The sequence below is a fragment of the Pseudorasbora parva genome, chromosome 6 (genome assembly GCF_024679245.1).
Source record: "Pseudorasbora parva isolate DD20220531a chromosome 6, ASM2467924v1, whole genome shotgun sequence".
Taxonomy (NCBI): Eukaryota; Metazoa; Chordata; class Actinopteri; order Cypriniformes; family Gobionidae; genus Pseudorasbora; species Pseudorasbora parva.
The window spans coordinates 23395063-23422558 of NC_090177.1; the positions used below are offsets into that span (position 1 = coordinate 23395063).

General features: G+C 38.8%; 1 protein-coding gene across 7 annotated transcripts in view; it reads right to left on the bottom strand.

Moving 5' to 3' along the window:
- The window catches only part of rap1gapa (RAP1 GTPase activating protein a), a 128380-nt gene that overhangs the window by 44854 nt on the left and 56030 nt on the right, over positions 1-27496 (bottom strand). For 5 of the 7 annotated variants that reach the window (XM_067446281.1, XM_067446277.1, XM_067446283.1 and 2 more), the window contains exon 3: positions 4704-4797. Coding sequence is in view for 2 of the 7 variants with exons in the window: in XM_067446277.1 (XP_067302378.1) it covers positions 4704-4797 (94 nt within the window). In the remaining 5 variants the exon portion in view is untranslated. Of the gene's footprint in view, positions 1-4703; positions 4798-9506; positions 9670-27034; positions 27260-27496 lie in introns of those variants that run through there. The other 2 variants (XM_067446278.1, XM_067446282.1) reach the window with 2 other exon arrangements.

Sequence of the window (27496 nt, forward strand, 5' to 3'; positions counted from 1 at the left end):
GCATGCTCTACGCACTTAACATGGAGTACAACAAGGACTTAAGATATACTTTTGAATTCACTCAGAAGGTCTTTTTGAACATAAATTTACCAAAATACATTTTTAGTTTAGGTAAAACTAAAAAGGAATGCTACTACAATTCAAAATGTACAATTGGGCCAATAACATGTGTTGGTAAACTAATTTCTTTTCAATTGTTTTAACAAATTATTTCTCATTGAGCCAATGTTAACAGACTATTGCTACAATTGATAATATTACATTTACAGAATTTCACTTGGGCCAATTGAAAATTTTAGATGTGACCAGTCACTAGAAAATTTTGAGTTGGGAAGATTATACATTTTTACAGTGCTGTATGATTTTTTATTATAAACATTACCAAGGAAATAAACATAACCATGAACCGAGCAGTAAAATTGCCACTAGAATATGGAATACATCTGCTTCTTTTTGACATTCTTTTCCATTTACCATAGGGTAAACTCAAAAATGTTTAATTTACTAACAAACCAAAGCTACAAGACATGAACTCTAAATACCTTTCTTTTTCTATTCATTTTCTTTCTCCCATTTCTTACTCGTGAGATTACCCTCCATTGTGTTATAGATAAGCTATGCTGCAGAATTGTGGATGCAGTTAAAGCATTCTGACATCACCAAACTTTATCCTCTTAATCGCAATCTGAGCTCACCGAGTTTAAAAGCACTAAAATCTCCTACACACACAGAGATCACTCAAACTTCTTACACACGCTACACACAATACATGAAGGATCTTATTCTTAAGCCCTGCCCTTTGACAACCTGACCCTCATATCTAACAATTGCCAACATCAGCAAACAATTCCAAACTAAACATGGCTCAACAATGAAACTAATATAATTTGACATAAAGAGGGATTTAAAGGGCTGTTGTATTATCTCTCTCAGTACCATGTTTTAAGTGATAGATGATCTGTGGATCAGTAGATATTAAAATGCAATAACATTTGATTTGTGCAGTAGCTCGGTATGAAAATAAAAAAACTGTTTTCTTATTAAAAATAGATTTGGCTTTCCATCAGCTTAAGTTCAACCATGCAGTTGAAATTCATGCACAAGCCTCAAGTTTGGCTGCGTAAGCCATTAGCACAAGCACTGAAGCTTCAACACTTGAAGGTGTATTTTAGAAGCTGATTACATGCTCTGTCTGTGTAATGAAAGAAGTTTGATGAACTGATTGTTGTGATGCACCTTAGAAAAGGCATTTGGATATAAAAAGTTAAATGGTAGTTCACTCCTAACTAAAAATTAAATGTACCGGTATTTGTTTCTTTCATGGAACAAAGGTGAAATTTTTATTCCTGCCCATAAATATTCAGCACACATGATGAAAGTGAATGAGAACTGTGGCTATCAACCTCCAAAATGGTAGAAAGAGCATAAATAAAGGGTTAGTTCACCCAAAAATGAAATTGATGTCCTTAATGACTCTCCTTAATGTCGTTTGAAACCCGTAAGATCTCTGTTCATCTTCGGAACACAGTTTAAGATATTTTATATTTAGAACGAGAGCTTTCTCTTCCTCCATTGAATGTATGTACGTAACTGTCCATGTCCAGAAAGGTAATAAAAACATCAGCAAAGTCGTCCATATGTGACATCAGTTAGTTAATTAGAATCTCTTGAAGCATCGGAAATATATTTTGGTCCAAAAATAACAAAAACTACGACTTTATTCAAAATTGTCTTCTCAACAACCGGTGGTGATTCCGGAGGATTCCGTCGGCCCCTCTCATGGGCATCCAATGGTGTCCTTTGGGGCACCCACGGACGAGCAGATGTCAATCGCTGCATTGGAGGGGGAGTTTTAGTCCTCGGGGGATGAAGATTTGGCTGTACTGCCTCCCTCTGGGAGAGTGGCAACGGTCGAGTCGGACCCTGAGTTGACGGCTATGCTTTCCCGGGCCGCTGAAAAGGTCGGGCTTGAGTGGAACCCTCCACCACGTCCCGAACCTTCTAGGTTGGATGATTGGTTTCTCGGGGCGGGGCGCGCTGGTTCTCAGGTGCCTGAGGAGGTGCCTTTCTTCCAGGAGGTGCAAGAGGAGCTTACTAGGTCGTGGAAAACACTGTTTAGCGCCTGAGGGCGACCTGGTGGCTCCTCCCTCCTCACTACTCTTGATGGCGAGCAAGCCAGGGGGTATGAAGGTCTCCCGCCGGTGGAGCGGGCCGCCGCGATGCAACGGTGTCTGGCGACCACTTCCAACTGGCGTGGGGACCCAAAGCTCCCGTCCAAGGCCTGTAGGTTCTCTTCCAGGTCTGACCGCGAAGGCCTACAGCTCTTGTAGGTCTTATTTGGGTACCACTGGTCCCAGCGCCAGTGGTACCCAAAACTTCACAAAAAGAGCAGTTTCTAAAATCTCTGGGTGCCGAGAGAGCGCGCTTGGTGGTGTTCGACGCTCCATTGCCTTGTCACCCTCAAGCGCCTCTCCAATCACCAGCAGGGGGCGCGCGCCCTCAGTGGAAGCAGGTACGTGTTGCCCAGCACACACAGACTCCGGCGCGGGCCGCCACCACGCCGTCCGTGCCGGGTCCTTGCATGCCGCTGCACTGCCCCAGTGCGGGTACGTCTGTGGTGCCGTTGGTCCTGCTGGTTCGGTCGCTGGGGGCCTGGCTAGCTCTCCCCAGCCCGTCCCGCTGGCTCATCCGTACCATCAGACTCGGCTATGTGATTCAGTTCACTCGGCGTCCCCCCAAGTTCAGGGGCATTCACTTCACCTCCGTGTTGAAGAAGGGCGTCCCGGTGCTTCAGGCGGAGATCGCAGTTCTAGTGTTGGATTGCTGCGCCACTCCCTTCTTCATGAACGGATACGTGCGCTTATATGCCCCAGTCGAGTTCCCGGTCGAGTCCTCCGCAACCCGCAGCAGTCAGACGTGGCGGAGCGTCTGATGCCAGGTCTAACACTCGTATGCATTGGTGGAACTTGTGTTAGGCTGGGTTCCATATGCTGTGACCCCCACGGCGGTCCCATATGTGTATTTTCGACGGTATGGCTCCCTACGGCGAGCCGTGTCTTTCCCTCTCAGTGCGGTGTTGTCCCCCGCTTAAGAGGGCCGGGACCATCCCTGGGACTTCCGTATGTTAGTAACTCCTTCTGGGATAATGTGGCTTCCGCAGCGGCCCCCGGGGCACGCTTTCCCAGCATTATCCAATAGTCCGCTGAATGGGTCTTCCTGCAGGAATTTCCCCGCCCGTTCAGACAGGGTCCGAGGGACTCTGGCAGGGCGCTGGAAGGGGTAGTAACTGTTCTGTTTTCCATAAGGATCCCAATTTGTCTGTCCTTCCAACGTACGTCGAAGTGACCGACTGAAAGGGAAAGTCTCGGTAACGTATGGTAACCCTCGTTCCCTGAAGGAGGGAACGGAGACGTACGTCCCGTCGCCACAATTGCTGTACCATCACTGCAGGCCGAGTCATTAGTTCGGCTCCTCAGTGAAAAAAAACAGTGCGTGGCGATCGCTTCCGCTTTATACCCGCGCCGCGGGGGCAGGGTGCGATATGCAAAGCACGCACACCAATGTTCATTGGCCCGTATTCTATATCTCGAAGCTCCCAGAAGTGATTCCAATTCGTCTGTCCTTCCGACTTACGTCTCCGTTCCCTGCTTCAGGGAACGAGGGTTACCATACGTAACCAAGACGTTTTTGTTATTTTTGTACCAAAATGTATTTCCGATGCTTTAAGAGATTCTAACTAACTAACTAACTGATGTCACATATATGGATATATGGACTACTTTGATGATGTTTTTATTACATTTCTGGAAAGGGACAGTATAGTGTGCATACATTCAGTGGAGGAACAGAAAGCTCTCGGTGACGGTCTAAATATAAAATATCTATATAATAATGATACGGGTGTCAAACGACATTAGGGTAAGTCATTATTGAAAGAATTTAAATTTTTGGGTGAACTAACCCTTTAAAGCAGGGCTATTCAAATCTTACCCTGGAGGGCCAATGCACTGCAAAGTTTAGCTCCAACCCTAATCAAACACACCTGAACATGCTAATCAAACGTTTGTTTAGGGTTGGAGCTAAACTCTGCAACGCATTGGCCCTCCAGGTTAAGATTTGAATAGCCCTGCTTTAAAGCATCACAAATTCATGATTCTTACAACCAAATGCTGCAAGAATACTGAAAAGGTGTTTTTCACTGGAAACCATGACAGATCTCTTTGCTTCATGAAAGTTAGTGAGAGAAGTGATTTAAGGAATCATTCTTCTGAGTCAGATATTTTCAATAAAATAAATGATGACAGAATTTTCATTTATTTTGAACTGTTATTGGGTCACGTGAGCAGTTTAATTCACAAAGTCACTGACATCTGTCAGCTGATAAATGACCTTTCCTAATCAATACTATTTTGACAGGCATTAGTTTGTCCCATGAAATAAGGGGTGTGACTGAGAAACTGGCCTGACATTTGTTAATTAATAGCATCTGGCATTTAATTACATCACTCTCATTGAACTGCATGGCATGTCAGTCATGTGTATTAATAACAAACAGAAAAGTCCGTAATCATCCCGACAAACACTGGCCTCATGCAAATCAGTATTAGTTCTACACAAGCACACAGCAATGGAGCAGATGGGTCAGGAGAGGTGCGACAGACTCAGCAAGCGGAAGTCAAGCATTGGCAGGAGTTTTACCATACCTTGAGGAACGCAGGGCTGGTGTGGGGCAGTGAAGGCTGGAACAGTGAAGGATCTAGTGTGTTAGAGATGCAGGGCTCTCCTCCATCCTGTTTCCTGTAATGAGAGACACACTTCAGTTCAGCACTACAACATGGGCACATGCACAAACCGACACCACATTATAAAACTACACCAGTGGTTCACAACCTTCTGAAAGGGTCACAGCAGGGAAAATTACGTGAAATGCAAATAATATCTGTCAGTCAATGATTAATTGCTTAATTTACACATTTTTTGTATAATTAAATAACATTACATTAATGTTAACTTGATAGCCCTAAATAAAAAAAACATAGGCTTATTAACTTAATAAAGCGAGGAAAAGGCTTCCTAAATACCTAAATGTATCTGTCACAAGCTAATATAGCCAGTACTACAGTATAGTATAATATAATATAATATACATACATTTCATGTTTGGATTTAAGAACCTTTTTTGTTACATTTGCGAAAATCTGTATCGTGTTGAGTTACCACTTAGTGTTCAAAATGGGACCTAAATCAAAATCACTTGAGAACAACTACTCTAAATGGCCAAAAGGCCATGGGGTCACATCAGAGGAAGCTTTAGCATTGTGAATAATGACAGTTATATCACTCCCACCATCCCACATGGCCGTACGGTCAGCACCTCTGAGCAGGCTTCGCATTTAGATTAGTAGGTTCCTCCATCTGTGCAAAGCTCCACGGAGTTGTAGAGGTGATGTGCAATATATGCGGGGGTTGGTATAATCAAATTTATTTTCAGACTTCCATTGTTTTGACATGAGGCCATGATTAGATTTCCCATTATACTTTAGTTGAGGAGAAACAGATTGTATTACATTGCAGGCTAAATACGGTTCACGACGATGTAAGTGAGCTAAAGAATGGCCCTGAATGCTCCATAATAAGACTTCTGGTGAATTTATTCTTTGCAAAATGTTTTCATAAAAATTTACCCTGACAGACAATTCACCAGAAACTCCATATAACTGCCTTTGCTGCAACGCATATCCTCCATGGTAATTTAGGAAATGGAAAACTATAAAATCTTGAGTACAATTAAATGGAATTGTACGCTAACACATACGAATACCTGGTGCAAGTAAAGGAAATTATGCAAATCATGTAACTGAGCAAATGTGCCCATAAAATTAGTGCTGAATGCAATTTGGATTCAGAATAAAAATGTTCCTAGCAAATACTGGTGTCTTGTGAATCAGGTGGAAACTGTGAGTCATCTGTGTACCATATTGCTTCAGGCAAAAATACTTGTCTGAAGATCCATATCTGGGAAAATTCTTCTTTTGGTTGTAATAGTGTTATTAAAGTTGGGAACTATTTCAAATGTGCAACTCTGATATCTCTCTAGTTAGAGAAAGTCAAAAGGAGACGCGTGATGAATCTCTCAAAAAGAGAGGTAACCTTCCAGTTTTTCTAAATAGCTCTCATGTCGGTCTCAGTGATTTCCATTATGGGTTGTTGTGCGAAATAAACAGAGTGTCACCGAGTCTGAGCTCTAAGAAAGCAGCTGCCCCATTGCTTGCATATTCTATTCGCAATCCATCAAAACCAGACAGCTGCTTTATAGGTAAATGAGATTTTTAAGACATGGCCATTTGGCTTTTAAGTTAACGTTTACATGAATGCATTACCGCAAACCATCACTTGAGGCTTGTTTTAAATGATCCTCCAGATTGCCCCATATGAGAGTTTAAAGGGATAGTTCACCCAAAAATTTTAATTATCCCATTATTTAATCACCATCAAACCATCCTAGGTGTATATGACACTCTTCTTTCAGACAAATACAATATAATCAGAGTCATAATGGCAGCCCAAAATTTGAAGCCCAAAAAGTACATTTCTCCATTATAAAAGTTACCCATACAGCTCCAGGGGGTTAATAAAGTTTGTGTAAAAAAAAAAATGATACATTTAAAACTTTATTAAGTCTAGCTTCTCCCAGACCACCTTCCGTATTGAACTTATGAATTAAAAAATGTAATGCCTCTTACTGTTCAAAATGCTTAAGCTACGTCGTTCACCATCATCGTACCGTTTTTTTCCGGAAGTTGAATACGGAAGGCGGTCTGGCGAAAGTTGGATTACTTTTATAATGGATGGATCTGCTTTTTTGGGCTTCAAATTTTGGGCTGCCATTTACTGGCATTATAATGCTTAGATTAGTCAGATTTTTTTATATAACGACTGTCTGAAAGTAGAATGTCATTGTGGCAAGGTGGGCGAGCGAGAGACGTGGGAGGAGAGAGCGAGACCAGTGCGTGATTTAGAATGAGTGTCACCTGCGAGGCACACCGGTCCCAGGAGCTCAGAGGTATATAAGGACGAGCGACACCAGTGAAGGACGAGAGAGGACCAGGTCTGGACTTAATGTTGTGTTTTGTTTACGTTTTATTATATGTGTGCCTGCGTTTTACTTTCATTTTGTGTTTATTTTAGATATATGGCGAGGTGGTCGAGTGAGAGACGTGGGAGGAGCGAGCGTCACTCGGTCCTCCCACGTCTCTCACTCGCTGCCCACCTTGCCACGGTCATATATACTAGGATGGCTTGAGGGTGAGTAAATCATGGGGTAATTTTCATTTATGGGTGAACTATTCCTTTAAGTGAACTTTTGCCTTTAACTCATCCAGATATCTATGTGGCGTTGCTTTTTGCAGTGGATAATGCATGTGATGTAATGTGGGAGTTACCGGCAGTGCTGGAACACAGACCTTAATTAAACCACAGCTCAGCGCCAAAACAAATGATAAAACAAAATCTCTCCAAGCAGCCAACATCCTTACTCATACGGTTTTGGCCGTAGGTACTGATATTTCCATTATCTGACCATCCTTTAAATTAACTTCAATGAAAGGATCTTGGAAATACATATCCCACTTTAGGTATAAAAAATTGATTAAAGGCTCAATATGTGGTGGTGAATTGCTAAAATGTAGCTGTAACTTACTGTATTGTTAAACTGACACATAGATCTGGTTGGTTTACTACAGTACAGAGTAATTAGAATTCAAGTGTATTAATTCTCTTCCCACACAGGCAAGAAATTCCCACCGGACTGCTGAGGGAACGCTCTGCATTCACAACTGGGATCATTATTTAACTCCCTACAGCTGAGCAGCCTAAAAACCAATACCATACACCAAAATCCTCCTGAAAGTCTGCAGGCATCACAGCCCCGTGAAACTACATTACTGGAGTACAGCCACAATTTATTTTAATTTAAGCATCAAATAACGATTTATATAAGGTTATGTACCTTATATAGATCGTTATTTGATGCTTTAATAAAAAAACAAATAAAGATATATCATGGAAAACCTATTGTATTTAATTGTATTTAATTTAATTGAGATTCACGAAAGCTGAAAAAATAAGCTTTCTATTGATATATAATACAACATCGAGATACAACATTGAGATACAACTAAAATTGGAATCTGAGGGTGCAAAAAAAATCTAAATATTGAGAAAATTGCCTTTAAAATTGTCTATATGAAGTTCTCAGCAAGGCAAATTACCAAAAATAAAATACAAATTTGTTGGCTATTGCCACAAATATACCCATGCGACTCATGATGATCCAGGTTCACATATGTTGATGTTAGATATTCAAGTAATTTCCCCTATTTTCACATTTACTGTATGACCTTTTTTCCTTTATCCGTTCACTTAAAGTTAAAAAACATGTAATTGCAAATCTCAAACTGTATATCAAAATGTTGATGCCTAAATTCAATAAAAAAATGATTTTAGATTTAGTGTTTTTATTGTATTTAGACAAAACTGTATCCCATTTTAATATAGATCTAACATGACATTATTTTTTAAATCATTTTTTTATGTAGAATAATAATCATTTTATCAAATTATGTATAACAGCATCAGCCAAAATTTTAATAGTGGTGCATTACTATTACAGACATGCATCCTCAAGTTAACAGTAGCAGGCAGACAAACTGACACTACTCACCTTTGAAGCTTTAATTTGTGATTAATTCATCAGCATCTGAGAGCATATTATTGCTACCATCTTTCTTCTCTCAGCTGCTACTATCTAAAAATTGACATCAAACCTCTTTCTATCACCCCAAGCTCTCCTTTGCTCTCCTCTTGGTTTGCTGAGCAAAGTTCGATTGAGAGGAAATCAGATATTTAAAGTCTGCCAATAAGAGGAATGCAGTTACATGCTGAATTACATAAACCATTAACTCCTTGGGTTCTGCTACCACGCAGCAATGTTTCATTACCATCTCATGAGTTTGAGAAACCACAGCAGATGCAGGATAAAATAAGGAGGAGGAACTATAATGAAATATGAACTGTGGTCTCAGATGTGACACTGGAGAAAACTACAAAGCACTAAAATCTCACAAGTCAATTCCTGTATTCCACGAGCACTGAAGCTTGGAGCACGACTAAAGAGGTTGGTAGGTCACCCGTTAAGAAGTTAATTGTAAACGATGATCCGTGAACGAACGTCAGTTAGTGCTCGCAGACGCGCTCAAAGCTGTCTCTCTAGCGGCGTAGAAAATCTCCCAGCATCCCTCTATATGAGTTAATGAAGGCTCTGGCAATCTGCTCGTCTCTAAAAGCATATTGTAGGCTATGACACCATTCATGCGCCACACACCTGCCAACTGCTTTGGCCGTCCCGCCAATCTCCAAACCAGTATGGCAAATGACAGAAAAACTAAACCCTGTACAATTGTCATGCTTTATATATTCCTGTACACCGATTCAGTGCAATTACTCACTGCGTGTGGATGGATGTAGGATGTCCTCTCCCATCTGGCAGTGCTGAGCTTCCCAAGTCAGTTGCACACCTGCAAGATGCATCTATCCTCCCACTATCACTTCATTTGCTGTCTGTATCGCTCTCTTGCTCTTACTCTACTGCTCTTTTCCTCTCTCTCTTCTTTCTTTATGTCTCTCACCCTCCCGTTCGCGCTCTTACGCACCCGTCCCCTCCCCCGCTCACTCACACACTGAGGGCTGTCCATCTGAGCTGTCTGATGGGGCTGCAATTTGCATTAATCGTGCTTTGCCTTAATTAAACACACCTTCCCATCACATACTGTTGCTCAGGCAACGTATTCACTAACAAATGATGTCCTATATCCCATTTACAAAACTGTAATCCTACCATAACGTGCTATTTCAAACAAATTGTTCTTTGTCTGCTCCTGACATCCTCTCTGGAGCCTCAAGGGAGACCTTATATATTCAAGAGCTTGTTTCTCTTAAGTTAATGATCTATTAAAAGCTCTTAATATAAAGGAAAAACGGATTCGATAGAGTGAGAAACAGTGTGGTAATTTTCTAACACAATAGGAATTTAATAACGGAAGTATAATCTTGAAACAGAGTCCCGGCTTGTCACACTGGAGGGATGACTGCACACAGATGGAACCATTTAAAAAGAGGACATTTCTGAATCATTTACTCACCCACTTTATTTAAAATAATAATAATGAACACCTCTATAGACTGCAACTTCCAAGACCCAGAAAGGTAGTAAAGTCATCAATAAACTAGAGTAATGAGAATACTTCTACGTCAGAATGCTTGCTCACCATTGGCTGATGCGGTTTATGTGAGCACTATAATGCTACGGTCCATACCATGAAGAGCCACCATTCTGAAAAAAAAAACAGTTTTCACACAAAAACTATTCTCATCTCTTCATAACATTAAGGTTGAACTACTAGTCAAATTGACTATTTTAAAGATGTTTCACTACCTTTCTGAGCTCTGAAAGTTGCAGTGACGTTGCTGCCTATTGGAGCGACAGAAAGCTCCAGGATTTTACCAAAAAATATCTTAATTTGTGTTCCTAAAATGTCTTACGGGTTTGGAACAACATGAGGGCGAGTAATTAATGACAGAACTAAACATTTAACGTTCTTTCAGCTGCTTCTGTAAACACAATTAGTCAAATAAGCCAAGGTAAACATACAGACAGCACCGTACTGCATCAGATGTCTGTAAAGCCAAACACATGTGTACCGTAAGACAGCAAAATACTGCTGTCCACAGCATAACTCAGAGATAATGCAGGATTAGAAGAAAATCTCCTCTACCCCTCTGAGAGACATGTTTTGTAGTAATCATTGAGCATAATCTGCTGGCCTTGAAAAGATGAAAACACATGCAACTTCTCATTCAGAGAATAAAATCACAGTAAACTGAAAGGGTTGGTATTAGAATATAAATAAGATGTTGAGAATGGTAGATAAAAAGACAACACTGATTAATTAAAATTCAAAGACTATCAAAAAACAAAGAAATAAATTATATTCAGTATATGTGTATATATATATATATATATATATATATATATATATATATATATATATATATATATATATATATATATATATATATATATAAAAATCTTCTCACCCTTATGTATGTATATAATCTAATAATCTATATAATAATAATATAGTCATCCCACACTTAGACTTTCAGACTGCTTTAGAAGCTGTCATGCAACTCATATCTAAACTATAACTCTTCCTGATATCTTAAAACACTTCTAATGGAGGCCGTTGAGCCTTGCAGGTGTCCAGCATCTCCATCTGTCCTTGGAGAGGTGGAGAACAGCACAAAAAATGATGTTAAAACAGAGACCGGGTAGTAATTCTAGACAACAGCCTCAGAGAAAAAGTTGTTTTTCTGTCATAAAATAGATCCAGTTCCTGTCTCGGTATCTGTCTTTAGGGAGACAAAGACAAAACAACAAAAGCAAAATGGCTGAGACTAAAAATATATTTGGCATATACAAATTGTAAACTAAATCACACAGACCACAAGATCTCAAACTTCAGATTTGTTGTGTAGGTGAGCTTTTAGGTGCTTTCGAATGAAGTGGCAATCTCTGACAGCAGCATTACTAATACATTGTGCCGTTCTGACTAATAAATGCTTACTAAAGACTCTTCCTCCAGGAGTGCATGCCTGCATACACCAAGAATATTAATCTTTTCAAATGATAATCCAAAATGTCTTAGAATATATGAATAATAATGTGACAACCCAAACTTAAGCACGGGGAAAAATCTCAACAGAGTTAAATCTATTCCTCTCGTTCTCTCATTTGACATACAAAAACCAAGAGTGAGAGAAAGTCATTTGCACTGCAGTATTTTTTTTTTTTTTTTTTTTTTTTTGCCAAACATTCATTGATTATAGATATACAAAGTTCTGTCATTAAACTCAAGATGGCATAGGCTAATAGGTCCTTAACTGAACCTGCTTGCAATCACATAATTCTCTATAGGACAGAGCTTTCAGAAACCCTCCACCTTCCCCAGCTCCACCTGTATAGATCTGCCAAAGGTAATTCATATACGCTATATTGTACAGCATCAGCACGTCATACTTACTCATAGAAAATGTTGTGACAGAAGCAAGTCCTATACTTGCTTTGAAAAAGCAGCAGTAATAACCAATAGCAGTGTCGCAGTGCTATCTCAATAAGACCGAACGTCTCCACGTCTCAATAAGACGAACGTTGTTATATCCATTATCATGCCAAACACTCCGAGAGTTGTCATGACAGAAATGTTTTTTAAAACATCTTTTTGCTTAAATGTTGTTGCAAATTGTGCAGACTTAAATTCATCACCAAGGCAAAGTTCTCTTTCTGACATATATTTTGTCACAGTTTTCTCAAACGAAACAAAACGAAACAAAAATAAAGTCCGGAACGAACATCACATCACCCGAGCCACAAAACTCATCTGCATGTATTTTAAGACAAATTCATGCATAGCCTCAGCATAACCATTGCTCTCTCTCACTCCCTCCTCCCCAGTTCCCTTATTTATTTGTGAAGAAAACATTACTCAGATTAGCACTAGCTCCATCGGAGTCAAACTGAGTCATGTTCAAAACATTTACACAACAGGATCACAACTGCTGCCACTGACCTCATCTCCTGTGTGGGCGGTTAGCTTTAAAAATCATTCCCACAGAGGTAACACATCTCCCCTCTATACAATTTGCATGATCCGGCTGTTGGATAAGTCTGATGATGGGTTTTTCATTTTTAGCTGTAATATAATCAAACTATCGCATCTCCCATTGTGGTCCAGTAATGTATGTCATAGAGGGGCCGGATGACAAGTGCACCACATGATGCAGTGACATGTTTTCATCCTCTCGGGGGCAAAATGATGTAACTCGTGAAGGCCTGATGCTGTGTGATCAGGAAATGACCGCTATAAACACACATGACTTTGAAGGTCCCATTGACATGAAACGCTCTTTGGAAAGGTGACACCTGTTTATATGGACTCCATCCGCCAAGCAAGCAGGTGCAATCAACGCATGCACTTCATTATAACATTGATTTCCCTTAAAGGCTTACTTCACCGCTTTTTCATATTAAACTATGTTATTCCCTTAACTAAAACGAGTTGATACATACCTCTCTCGTCTCACTGCGTGCACTTAATCGCTCTGACGCGCGGTGACATTCTGATAACATTTAGCTTAGCCCACTAAGCCCAGTTCATTCACTATGGAACCAAATGGAGATCAAGTTGAGACTGAGACGAGAGAGGTATGTATTAACTCGTTTTAGTTAAGGGAATAACATAGTTGAATATAAAAAAGCGTTGAAGTATCCCTTTAAAGTTGCTATATCATCCTCCTGCATGTTGTTAATCCCTGCCTAGTCCCTAAAGCAACATACAGATATCAATCAAATCTATTTAATTCCAATCCACTGAGGAACATCCATAGAAAGACAATCTTAGGATTTACTGTGAAAAAATAACTGTCTTTCACCTTCTCCGTTTGATCGCATCAATCTTTTGTACCGCTTCATGTCACACAAATGAGGCAAGATAGGATTTTCTCTCAAGTGGTTTTGTTTCAAGAAATTATATGGATATCAAGTGGAAAACACACTAGCAAAAAGGATTATGAAACAAAAGTATAAATAAATATAAACATACAGACTCAAATCTGATTGTCCGAAAGCCAAACAGAATGCTTGTTTATTTCCTACTGAACAACCTTTGTATATTTACATTTTATAATGGATATTGCTTATGTAAATATCATTGATAACAGTAATATTTTATATCAGGGGTCGCCAACTGGCGGACTCCGGTCCGGATCCGGACCGCGAGATGCATCCATCCGGACCGCGAAGCCTTTTGACACACTGAAATAACTAAATGCCTAATGCGATTTAAAATAAATAAATAAATAATCACATTTATATCAGGCAGCTCAGTAGAACCGTTTTTCCTGTGTTGCCTATGTCGCGCATTTCCTATGAGCTCAGTTTTGAATCGACTCCTGACAGAAGAACTTCACGATGAGTGTATCTCTTGTAGCACAGGGTGAAATCAGTATGTACATGGAGGATTTGAGGGAAATATAATATAAATGTAATAGGCCTACATCGTGCAGCTCTTCTGTCAGAAGTCGATTCAAAACTGAGCTTGCGCGTATGTGAGCGTCCAGTGTGAGATCCTGAGACGCGCCCATGAGCTTCAGTCCGGTGTGCGGCTACGTTACTATGCTCACTATATGTTTAGACGCGCAGTGAAGAGACTGAAGAAAGCGGCGCGCAAAACAGAGGCTGAATCAGAAATTGGCCCCTTAACCCTCATCCACTATTCCCTACGTTAGTCCACTATTACAGTTCACTTGAAGGAGTGAATGAAAACGAGTGCATGAAGTCGGACAGCTGTTGTGTGTACATCGGCTGTACATCGGCTGTTATTGCGGTGCAACATGTGAGTACACTCAAACATGTCCACTGTGGTTTCGGACGCCACTACAAATGGCTGTCCCCTCAAATAATGCCCTATTTAGGGTATAAGGGCGATTTCTGATTCAGCCATACACATTTTAAAGACCCCTTTATCCTCAGCAGTCTGAGGTAAGGGCGCAGAAAATAAATGAGCCAATTTCTCACATGCACTGAAGTTCAGACAATGTAGCTATATTCACTTTTTTATTATTATTATTATTATTTTATTTTTTTGGAACAAGGAATGTTTATGCTTCCATTCCATCTTTAAGTTCAACTCAGCTCAGCCTTTTGATAGGTTATTTACGTTTTTCTGGATTTAAAGGAACAGTTGAAATAAAGAGATAAAATATTTTGTGGACTTTTTCATTTTTCCAACACTGGTGGCACCTTATTTTTGCTTGTTTGTGTTTCTGGATGATATTGCAAATGATTTTTTACCAGTGCAATTTGAAGCACAGAGAGAGCAGTGCTGAAGATAGTCTCTACCTAACTAAATGTAGGCTATACATGTGAATGAACATAACATTATGTTATGAGATTTCTGTTTTGTTTTTTAACCAGGAGGGTTTGTGTTCATTGATTGTTACTGTTTATCTCAGTTCAGCAGAAAAAGCCCTTTAGTTGCTAGTAATGTTGAAATTAATGTACTTTCAGTGCAGATTTAGAGATGAAGGCATTTTTTCATCTCTAAATCTGCACCATCATATTTTTGTCAGACATGGCTACTGGTTGAATTAGATATTTTGTACCAAAGCAAACAGAATAACCTCAAAATTAAATACATTTTTTGAAGGATTACCTATGTTTGCTTTAAAAAAATGAAAAGACATACTTTATCTATATGAGAACATATTATATTTTGTTCAATAAAGACATTTTAATCTACACTAATTTCTTTAGTCTGGCAAAAAGACATCGATTCATGTTTTTAGGTATATAACTGTCCGGACCTCGGCCGGTGAGAAGGTTTTTTTTCTGGACCCCAAGCTATTTTAGTTGAAGACCCCTGTTTTATATAAATAACATGGCAAATTTGATATTGAGAAAGGATCCGTTTGTGATTGTGATTTTGACTTCAGTTAAAGTTAGCTACATTATTAGATGGCTGCAAAAACTGTCTTTATGAGTGAGTCAGTAACAAATACTCATATTGATATGGAAAGAAACAAGGAAATAGGATGTTGTTTTTAAATTTAAAGAACTCCTTAAAGGGTTAGTTTACCCAAAAATGAAAAACCATTAATTACTTAAAGGGTTAGTTCACCCAAAAATGAAATTGATGTCCTTAATGACTCACCCTAATGTCGTTCCACACCCGTAAGACCTCTGTTCATCATTGGAACACAGTTTAAGATATTTTATGTTTTAGTCCAAGAGCATATGCAGTCAATGCCCACTTTACTGTCCATGTCCAGAAAGGGAATAAAAACATCATCAAAGTAGCCCATATGTGACATCAGTTGGTTGATTAGAATCTCTTGAAGCATCGAAAATACATTTTGGTCCAAAAATATCAAAAACTATGATTTTATTCAGCATTGTCTTCTCTTCCGCGTTCTTCCAAAAAGATTCAAACGGTATGAATCGATCAATGATTCGGGTCGCCAATGTCACGTGATTTCAGCAGTTCAAATCGCGTCAAACTGCCAAACTGCTGAAATCACGTAACATTGGCGACCCGAAGCATTGATCGATTCACTGATTCATTAACAATTTGAATCTTTTTGGAGACACACAGAAGAGAGGACAATTCTGAATAAATTCATTGTTTTTGATATTATTGGATCAAAATGTATTTTCGATGCTTCAAGAGATTCTAATCAACCAACTGATGTCACATATGGACTACTTTGATGATGTTTTTATTCCCTTTCTGGACATGGACAGTACAGTGGGCATTGACTGCATATGCTCTGGGACTAAAATATAAAATATCTTCAACTGTGTTCCAATGAAGAACAGAGGTCTTGCGGGTGTGGGACGACATTAGGGTGAGTCATTAATGACATCAATTTCATTTTTGGGTGAACTAATCCTTTAACCTAATGTCATTCTACACCCCTAAGACCTCCGTTCATCTTCGGAACACAAATGAAGATATTTTTGTCGAAATCCGATGGCTCAGAAGGCCTCCATTGACACCAATGTAATTTCCTTTCTCAAGACCCATAAAAGGCACTAAAGACGTCGTTAAAAAGTCCATCTAACCACAGTGATTCTACAATAATTTTATGAAGCGGCGAGAATAGTTTTTGAGGGCAAAAAAATAAATAACGACTTGTATAGTGAAATAGGCAGATTTCAAAACAAAGTTTCGGACCGTTATGAATCAGTGTATCGATTCATGGTTCGGATCGTGTGTCAAACTACCAAACTGCTGAAATCACGTGACATTGGCGATCCGAATCATGAACCGATACACTGATTCATAACGTTCTAAACTTTGTTTTGGAATCGGCCCATGTGTTTTTGTGTTTTTGGAGAAAAACAGTGTACAAAATAGCTTATTACTTGTTTTTGAATGTAAAAACGATCCAAACATCATAAGTTGACAACAGTATAATTTTTTTTTTAAAGCCAGTTGACATGAAACCTTTAATATACATTTTAAAATGTCAGCAGCCATTACTCAGAGAATGTAGAGAATGTAGACTCACACAATCCATCTGAAATCACTCTAATACAGTACTTAATTGCAGTCTTACTCATAATTTACTTTGAGTATCTTTTTTTTTCATAGTTTTTGAGGATGGCATCTCATGCAACCTGTCCAAGCCATCAGTCTAATTTGTCAAGTTCTGCATGTGACAGATAAATATGCTCCAAAATACCATAGAGTTATGCATATCCTAACTGTGAATACCTAAATTGCATTCTCTGTCTTCTATTATACATTGTTCTCCCTGATTAACCAACATTTGAAAGCCTGTGGCCTAAACCATTCACATAATGACTAAACAGTCCACTGTCACTACTGAACAAATATATTAATATCTTTGTTTTTTGCAAAAAAAGAGGATGTGAAGTCTAGAGTATGCACCATGACTCAGTGCTTCTCTTAGACAGAGAGAGAGAGAGAGAGAGAGAGAGAGAGAGAGAGAGAGAGAGAGAGAGAGAGAGAGAGAGAGAGAGAGAGAGAGAGAGAGAGAGAGAGAGAGAGAGAGAGAGAGAGAGAGAGAGAGAGAGATGTCTCATGAACCTGTGAACTCAAACCACCATTTACAGCAATTAAAGTCTCTCCTTCTCTCTCTGGCTCAGCGGAAGAGAACCAAAATGACCCACTCCAGGGGACACAGATGGGGAATGGCTGTACATCACCTGCCTCCATCTGGCCCTGCAAAAACTTAAAAAAAAGTTTAAGTTTAAAGTTTAAGTAAAGTTTAAAAAAAAAAGAGATTAACTCCTAATTTCTTCATGTTGACAACAACTATTTAAAATACAATATGCAACTCATTCAGAGATTTGCATTCTGAATATTTTTTTTTTTAAATACAAATGGTCTGGATGAAATCTAAGTGGGTTTATTAAAAATAAAACGAGAACGTGTTTACTTGAGACAGATCCTATAACAGCAGAAAGTATGAGAAAGGCCCAAGAGGATGGCAGTAAGAAATGCATCTGAGTCTTACACTGGTTTCTGCTCTGATATTAAGTCTATTTACATTGACATTCTTTAACCTGCTAAGACTAGAAGCAGTAACAACATCCTGGGGATCTAAACAGTGTATGGAAGAAACCTTCATCCATCCTTTGAACCCAGCATAAAAGAAAAAAAAGAAACCTTTTTCATTTTAAATATAATTTAGTAAATAAAAATTCCAAATAAGCTCATTTTTATTTAAAATGGTTTAAACCATGATTTTCATGCTATACCCTCAATTTGGGTTAGTTGGGCAACTATGGTTGCCGAAACCATAGTGGACATTATTGAGTGCACTCATTCAATCCCACATTGCACCGCAATAATGAGTGTAGAGCCGATGTACACACAACGGCTGTCTGAATTCACTTACTCCTTCATTCACTTCTTCAAGTGAACTATATTAGTGGACTAACATAGAGATAAGTGAATGAGGGTTTAAGGGGCGATTTCAGATTCAGCCAAGAAGAAAGATGCCCAAGGGCACTAATCATTTGTGTGAACATGCCATTGATATAATTCAATAACATTTTTAAACATGTTATATGCAATTGGGCATATTTATATCAAACTTGACACCATAACATTTTCACATACATTTTTTTCATCTTAGTGGTCTAAACATGACCACACAACTGGCTCTTTCTGTGGGTACAGATAACGCCTTCCACTAGCTGCCTACCTGCTGAGTCTGTAATGGGTCAGATGAGTGGTCCAGCTGTGTCTGCCTGCCAGAACCTCCAGAAGTGAGCTTGGACTGAGCTTTAATGCGTGGCACATCAATCTGACATGCCTCTCATCTTTTCATGTCTCAGCCATCAGGACACCCCATGGTGCCTCTGGCCCGGGAGGTATTTTAATGGAATTAACCCAAATGGGCATTTTCAGTTTGAGGAGGAGGAACTTGTGTATCACAGCATGCTCAGTGTAATATTTTATATGAGTGCAGTGCATATCTACACCGATAAACTAGCTGCTTTCCCCCAGGCTCAGGCCATCATTATTTCACATGACTTTATCTATCTCTCTATAGAGATCACAGTATGAGCTTAAAAAGCAAATAACAGTGGTGCGGATATACGTATATACACTCACCTAAAGGATTATTAGGAACACTATATTAATAACTGCCTTAATTCTACGTGGCATTGATTCAACAAGGTCCTGAAAGCATTTTTTAGAAATGTTGGCCCATATTGATAGGATAGCATCTTGCAGTTGATGGAGATTTGTGGGATGCACATCCAGGGCACGAAGCTCCCGTTCCACCACATCCCAAAGATGCTCTATTGGGTTGAGATCTGGTGACTGTGGTGGGCATTTTAGTACAGTGAACTCATTGTCATGTTCAAAAAAACAATTTGAAATGATTCAAGCTTTGTGACATGGTGCATTATCCTGCTTGAAGTAGCCATCAGAGGATGGGTACATGGTGGATATAAAGGTATGGACATGGTCAGAAACAATTCTCAGGTAGGCCATGGCATTTAAACGATGCCCAATTACACCACCACCACCAGGCTGCACAGTGGTAACAAGGCATGATGGATCCATGTTTTCATTCTGTTTATGCCAAATTCTGACTCTACCATCTGAATGTCTCAACAGAAATCAAGACTCATCATCAGACCAGGCAACATTTTTCCAGTCTTCAACTGTCTAATTTTGGTGAGCTTGTATTGTATCATATAATTGTAGCCTCTTTTTCCTATTTGTAGTCGAGATGAGCGGTACCCGGTGGGGTCTTCTGCTGTTGTAGCCCATCCGCCTCAAGGTTGTGCGTATTGTGGCTTCACAAATGCTTTGCTGCATACCTCGGGTGTAACGAGTGGTTATTTCAGTCAAAGTTGCTCTTCTATCAGCTTGAATCAGTCGGCCTATTCTCCTCTGACCTCTAGCATCAACAAGTCATTTTTGCCCACAGGACTGCCGCATACTGGATGTTTTTCCCTTTTCACATCATTCTTTGTAAAAAATAGTTTAATGTGGTTGTGCGTGAAAATCCCAGTAACTGAGCAGATTGTGAAATACTCAGACCGGCCCGTCTGGCACCAACAACCATGCCACGCTCAAAATTGCTTAAATCACCTTTCTTTCGCATTCTGACATTCAGTTTGGAGTTTAGGAGATTACCAGGAACACACCCCTAAATGCATTGAAGCAACTGCCATGTGATTGGTTGATTAGATAATGGATGGCATTAATGAGAAATTGAACAGGTGTTCCTAATAATCCTTTAGATGAGTATATTATATATATATTCTTTAGAAATTAAGTGCCTTGCAAATTCTTTGATATGAGAATTTTATGGGATAATATGACACATCTAGTGGAAGCAGGACAAAAAGCTCTCTATTGGAGTTATTGCTTGTACAAATGTTGAAGGAGTTCGGAGAAATGCTGACTTGTGGTTTTTCACTAATGCTCCCCATAAATTGAAATGACATTCCATTGTTTCAATGAAAAAATTGTGAACCAAAACTAAGGGTCAATGAATCATCTGCCTCAAACTGTGATAGTATTGCATAATCACATTTTTATGACACATGTGAGCATGCATACCTTTCTTTTACTGTGTTAGCTGCTCAGATATTCAAGATATCATGAAGTTGTATTCATCACCAAAAAAGATTTTAATACACCTGAAGAGTGCATATTTCTGCACATCTTGACCTGTCATGGAAGCGCCAGGTTGTTTTTAATACACATTTTGTGTACCGTGTGATTTCAATGGGTTTCCATTTATAAATGTTGTCTCAGCAAATCAAGGACTAGCTTGTCACATTGCTGCTATATTTAGTCAGACAGTTGCATGTAAGAGACACAGAGACAGTCTGGGCTGATTAAGTTTGACAGCTCTCCCCTCCCTTCTCCTTGAAACTTTAGCCAATAGATCCACATAAATACACAAACACACACAGATACAGGAGTGAGAGATCAAGCAGACACACCTGTAGGTATTAATTCTGCATGCAAACTGTGAAAAATCAAACAAATAGTCCTAAACTAGAACAAAGCCCACTTCTTTGCTCTAAAACTATGAAACGGTTGCTCACAGAGTCTGAGTGAGAAAGAGTCCCAAATATCTCAGGAGCATCATCTAAGTATTTAAGAACACTGCTTCTCTGAGACTTATTTAGAGGAACAGAAGGGTTAGTTCACACAAAAGGGAAAATTCTATCTACTCACCCTCATGTCAATCTAAATATGTATGATTTTGCTTCTATGTGACACATAAATAAACACAAATAAATTTAACGGAATGTCCTAGCTACTCTTTTACAAACATTAATGTACAATAACTTGGGATGTCAAAATCCAAAATATAAGCGATAATGCCACTATTTTCACTAAGTAACAGCTTTGACCACGAGTGACAAAAAGATGATGCACAATCTGCAACACCACTAGAGGGCAGATAAGGCTGAATAATAAAATCAATTATACCATGGGCTGTCTGAAAACTCAATTCCGATTGGCTGGAAGGCGTGCAATAAAACCATTCAATGCACAGGTAGTTCCAAGTCAGTTGAATCACCTTCTATATTAATGCACTGTTTACATTGAAGCATGCATACACGAAAACATTCAGGAGCACAGAAACTTGTCAAAGCTGCCCTGCCCTTTTAGCAATAAAATAGCTTTGCTACTGAATCGCTATATATTTCTCAACAACAAGGGAGTTACATCGAACAGATACAGGTACACATATCTCTCTCTCTCTCTCTCTCTCTCTCTCTCTCTCTCTCTCTCTCTCTCTCTCTCTCTCTCTCTCTCTCTCTCTCTCTCTCTCTCTGCTTTAATTCATTCAAATAAAAAAATGTAATCTTAAACACTACTTTATCTCTGTGTCTGATTCAAAGAGGGCTGAATTCTAGATCTAATGAGCTACAACTGACGAAAATAACCGTCAGCTTTACCCTTCCTTTCAGATATTGCACTGCAAACATCAATACCAGTTTTAGTGCTGACAAATGACCATGATATAATTGTGATAATCCACAGCTAGCTATGCATTAAAGTGTTTAAATGCATGACGTGGAGGCAAAGAACTACCTGACGCAAAGTGCATTCAAATTGTTTTTTATCCCTTACATCACTACTGATGCTTCTTATTAAAGGTGCAATATGTAATATTTTTTCAGTGTAATATATTTAAAAACCACTAGGCCAGTGTAATATATTTTGTTCAGTTGAGTACTTACAATATCCCAACAATATTACAATATTTCCAACTATTTGTAAATCATGATAAAATTGCTATTTTATCCAAGGAACCAGGACGTGTGAGGGAGTCACCTGTCAATGGCGTCATATCCGCCATTTCCCCTTTTACTGCTGTAGAAACCTAGCAGCATGCTGTTGTAGTTTTGTTCAAACATGATGGATCATGGCAAATAGACTTTGGAACAAAATGAGAAATGAAAAGAAGAACAGTATCGACATGGTGTTTTCGAGATGGCGAGAGCTTCGCAACAAACTTCGACTTGACAGAGAGAGGCCATTCTTGCATGAGATTAGAATTCTAGTGCTGATGTAGCTTACTGTTAGGGTGCTTTCACACCTGCCTCATTTAGTTCGGTTTAGTTCCCTCTTTGGTGCGGTTCGTTTGTTCAGGTCTGAAAGCAGCAATCGCACTCGGGTGCGCACCAAAAGCGGACCAAACAAGCGTTCCGAGACCTCCTTGAAGAGGTGGTCTCAGTACGCTTTCAAACGAACTCTGGAGCTGTTGGTTTGTGGTGAGAACGTGATCCGTCCTCGAACAGAACCAACTGCAAAAGTACTGATCATTTTTGGACTGAATCAGCTGCCGTAGTCAGCTGTGCTGACATTGTGTGCATGACTTTATTACCTGATAGATTGTTGGAAATATTTTCGGGAAGATGAGCATGTCAGAGTTAATAATTAATGCACACCTCTGCTTGAAGTGACGCGCGCTCGCCGTTTGAAGTGCATAAGAACGTTGTTTTCACGTCGCATCCGCGCTTCATTATAGAAATGTATTGTTTGCATACTGTGGTAAATACACACAGTTACTGTGTAGTAGATTATGGCCAGGGACAAAACTAGCCTGCGCAGTCATCTCTCCATAGTGTTATTATAGTTTGCTGGCTTTGCCTGAATTTTCCCACACGTAAATTCTGACCAATCGAAAAGCAGTTTAGGAAATACGCCATGGCCAATGAGTGATGTGGATGTCGTCACGTGTCTGCGTTTTGGTTTGTTTCAACTGGTTCTGACCAAAGCAATTAGTGTGGTGTAAAAAGGAACCAAAAAAGCTGAAAAATGCAACAATGTATAATTGTTTGCCCTTGGTTCGGACCAAATGAACCGAACTAGAGATGTGAAAGCACCCTTAGTCTCATACAGCCAACAAACTAACTCACAAAATAACATAACTTTCAACACACTCAAATGCTGTTTAGCTAGACCAAGTGAAACAGCATTGCGTTTCCTCACAATTTTAATTAATCAAATAAACTGACCTGTATGAGTAATTCAGAATTCGCAGGTAGTTCGGTACAATGAAATGTCCTAATTTCTTTATATCCCCCAGGACTCGGGTGTATGGCGCTGATATCTGGCTATTAGTAATTGCGCCCTGCCTCATGCCACAGTCATGTTAAAAACATGAATGCATTCACTCATCCAAAAACATTATTAGATCCATCAGTATGACATCTCATTTAAAAAGTCATCAATCTACAGCTTTGTTATTGTTTTGAAGTACCGACCCCCTAGCGCTGAAAAAATGCATAGTGTAGCTTTAAGTGGCAAGATTTTCTTGAAAATGTTTTGTGATTTTTGAGGTACAAATGCACAATTAGCCATCATTAATATTAAATAGCAAATCAGAAGTAGTTCCTATCTTAGGCAACTAATGGTCCATTCATTTATAAATGATCGACGTGTATATAAGTTGAACAACATAACATAAACAACGCAACAAAGCTGTAATTATGAGTAAGAAGCTTAGGATTTTCTTTGAGCCTTGAGTTTTTGATTGGGTCAGTGGACACAATGTCTGTATTGACGACACATTTTTTGTTTACAATAAAATGAGCTAAATTGGATGTACAAAATATGATATTGTACAATTCCGATAGAATATATAACAATTTCGTTTACAGCATCTTCATAAATTGAATTATAAAACAGCAAAAATACAGCTGATGAACATTTTTTTTTATTAGAAGTTCAAGTAGAAGATTTTAGAAAGGGTATCTTGCTTACCAACTCATAAATACGAACTTCCCAGGAGGACTGAAAGCACCAAAATTACCAATACAGTGCTAATAATTAATAACCTAGTATAGCAAAAAACAATCTGCACGTTTATGTATGATTGTGTGCGGCTGTTTGCATTGGTGGACATTTCTCTACTCGATCGATCGTGTCAGACAACCGGTTTCCCAGCAAGCTGTCTGGGACAGGGGGACAATGTGTGCCCTGTATTATTGTAAAACAGTCCTCATCATACATCTCTAATAATGCCAGACAGAACTTGGCTCTACATCGGTTAGACTCAAGTGCTCAATTACATAACGTGAAATAGAAAGATTGACTACGTCTAAAAAGTGGAAAGTCTGAGGAAACCGTGTCTCTCCTCACAGTGACACCTGCACTTTGTGATTAAAGAAAAGTAAAATGAACAACCTTCACTCCGTACTGACATGATATATTTCCGCACTTTTTTTCAGAGAAACTTTATCAAAGCCAGGGGTGTCTCTTTGATGTTAGGGAAGTAAAAAAAGGGCAACAGGAAAGACACTTGATTGCTTTCAAACATCCCCTCAGAATGTCAGCCGCCTTCTCGTAGCCGCAGGTCATTCGGAGATTAATAAAAGCAAGTAGCTAAAGTCCACTGACTTAATTGGAAATATACGGCGTGTGTATCATTTCTGCTACTGCAAGAGAGTTGAGTCTCTCTGGACCTTGAATGGGTTTAGATGACCTGAGATGGGGTTAGATAGAGTGTGGGACCAGCAGCCTGAAATCTGAGTGCCGTATTGTTTGCTAAGTGCTTCCGGATTTAGCGCTGGTCTGGTATTAGGCCGGGATGCTGTTGTGAAGGGGAAGACAATACGGTACAGAGTTGCAAAACATGCAGCTGGAGTATTCAGTAGAGAATGAGAGAAAGAGAAGGTTTGGGGTTTGATTCAAACATAAAGGGATCGATCACCCTTAAAAATCCTTTACTCACCTCATTTCATTCCAAAATGAGTTAGCCATCCCTTTAATTAATTCATTTAAAATAATGTTTTAATGAAAATGTATATCCTAAAGTGTTATACCACTATTTATATATTATTACACTATATTTTGTTATACTACTAGGTTTACTAGTTTAGAATGTTTATATTTTCAGTTTTATTTGAATAACAATATTTTGTTATGTGCTTTTCTCTTTTGTATTAGTTGTTTTAGTATTGTATTATTCTGAATTCTAATTAGCTTAATTTATTTTTATTTAAGTTTTAATAATTGTAATACTTTAACTTCAACTTATTTCAGTTAATTGCAAAGACAATTTCATATTTTTATGTAACTTTTTAAATGTATTATTTCATCTGATATTTATTTTTTTTTAAAAATTATTTTCAGTAGTTATAGTTCTAATTGACAAAAACAGTGATGCGTTAAGAATCTTTTAATGACACTTAACACATCACTGTTATTTACATTCTTTTTCTTCTGGGAAAACAAACCCAAAATATTGATGACTCACCCTGCACTACTCAGATTTTCATCCAATCAGATGCTCTCTACAACAGCTATCTTGACATGCACCCTAATAATCAGAATTATGCCTAAATATTTGCTAAAAACTATTTTCTAACATGTACAGTGTAAGTAATCTTTCTTTTTAGATATTTGTCTTCAAGACAAAAATTACAATTAAATTTACAGTAGTTCTGTGACATTCTTGTGGTGGCTTTCTCCTATTCTGAATGCGGCGACTGGGGCACTGCACATGCACTGAAGTTTTGTTTAGAATTCTTGTTGCATATGTAAATTAAAATGTTAATCAGATTGCAACGTTTAGTGTTCATAAAATCAGAACTTTCAGAATCTAAAATTGGATTCAATTCCAATTGATGAAATTAGTCTATGAAAATGAAACTGGAGAACTGTTTTACCTCCTGTAAAATGTTACTTCTTTGACCCTACAATAAAGAGATTTGTCAAAAAAAAAGAAAATTAGTTTATGTAAACATACCTACTTGAGAATCCCTCCCTATGATACATGCAACATAGCAACTACTGTCGCAAGAATTAAAGTTCATGGCTGTGACAAAAGGCAACTGGCTATTTAAAAAAAAGAGAGCATACATTCAATAGGTCCCAGCCAAACTTCATTTCGAAACGAAATGCATCAACACAGGAATGAAAACTATGCTAGACAGACAATTTCATGCTGTCTTTAGCCCAAGACCTAAAGCTAATGCTGTTATATGCACGTAATGACAGTGACCTAAATTGCTCATATGCAACAAAAAGAGAGAAATAGTCTGAATGTTAGAGTGCAAGTAAAAGAGACAGGGAGATGAGAATGCCTCATAAACAGATACAAGTCTCTTGATTGACACACAGTCGGCAACACCTTTCCTCTAATGCAGCATCATCTCTGAATATTGAAGCATTCCTGCTGGATCTGCGCACAGATTGGTTTGTGACGCAAAGCAAGGTCCCTTCATTAAGCGAACCAATATAAATCCATTCATGCTAATGTATGCCACGTCTAAAAGCACAATCTGCATGTAATGACCACTAAATAAACACGCGCTGCACCGCTGGTGAGAAATTTACATTCTTTTCATATTCAGATTGCCATTGAAAGAACCTTCTGAATTCAGACTCACCAGAACTTCTTCGGCCTCCTGATTCGAAAGGGAGAGCAAGGCATTGTGGATCTGACAGGCTAATTGAGATCTGTCTTCCTTACTGAAGGTCTCAGGCAGTCACTTGCAAAAGGGCCTATAGGTGGGATTATGACCTATTTCTGGATCACAGAATAGTCAGAACCTGTCTTACTCTGACAAGCTAATGAGTCTTCTTCCTTTAAGTGTCTTCTTTCTCCCAGACTCATTCATAGACTCAAAAAATGTATCATACCTACATTTGCATATCCTTTTAATAAATTATTATAAATAGTTATTATATGATACATTTTCTAAACTTGTGAGTAATGTGCCTTACTAAAATCGTAGATTAGATAAGCATCCTGTTCTCTCAAGCTCCAAAAATCATGCAACTCCAGCAACAGGCTAAGTCAAAGTCCCGTCATAAAGCCACCAAAGCGTGATGTTAAACGCTGCAATCGC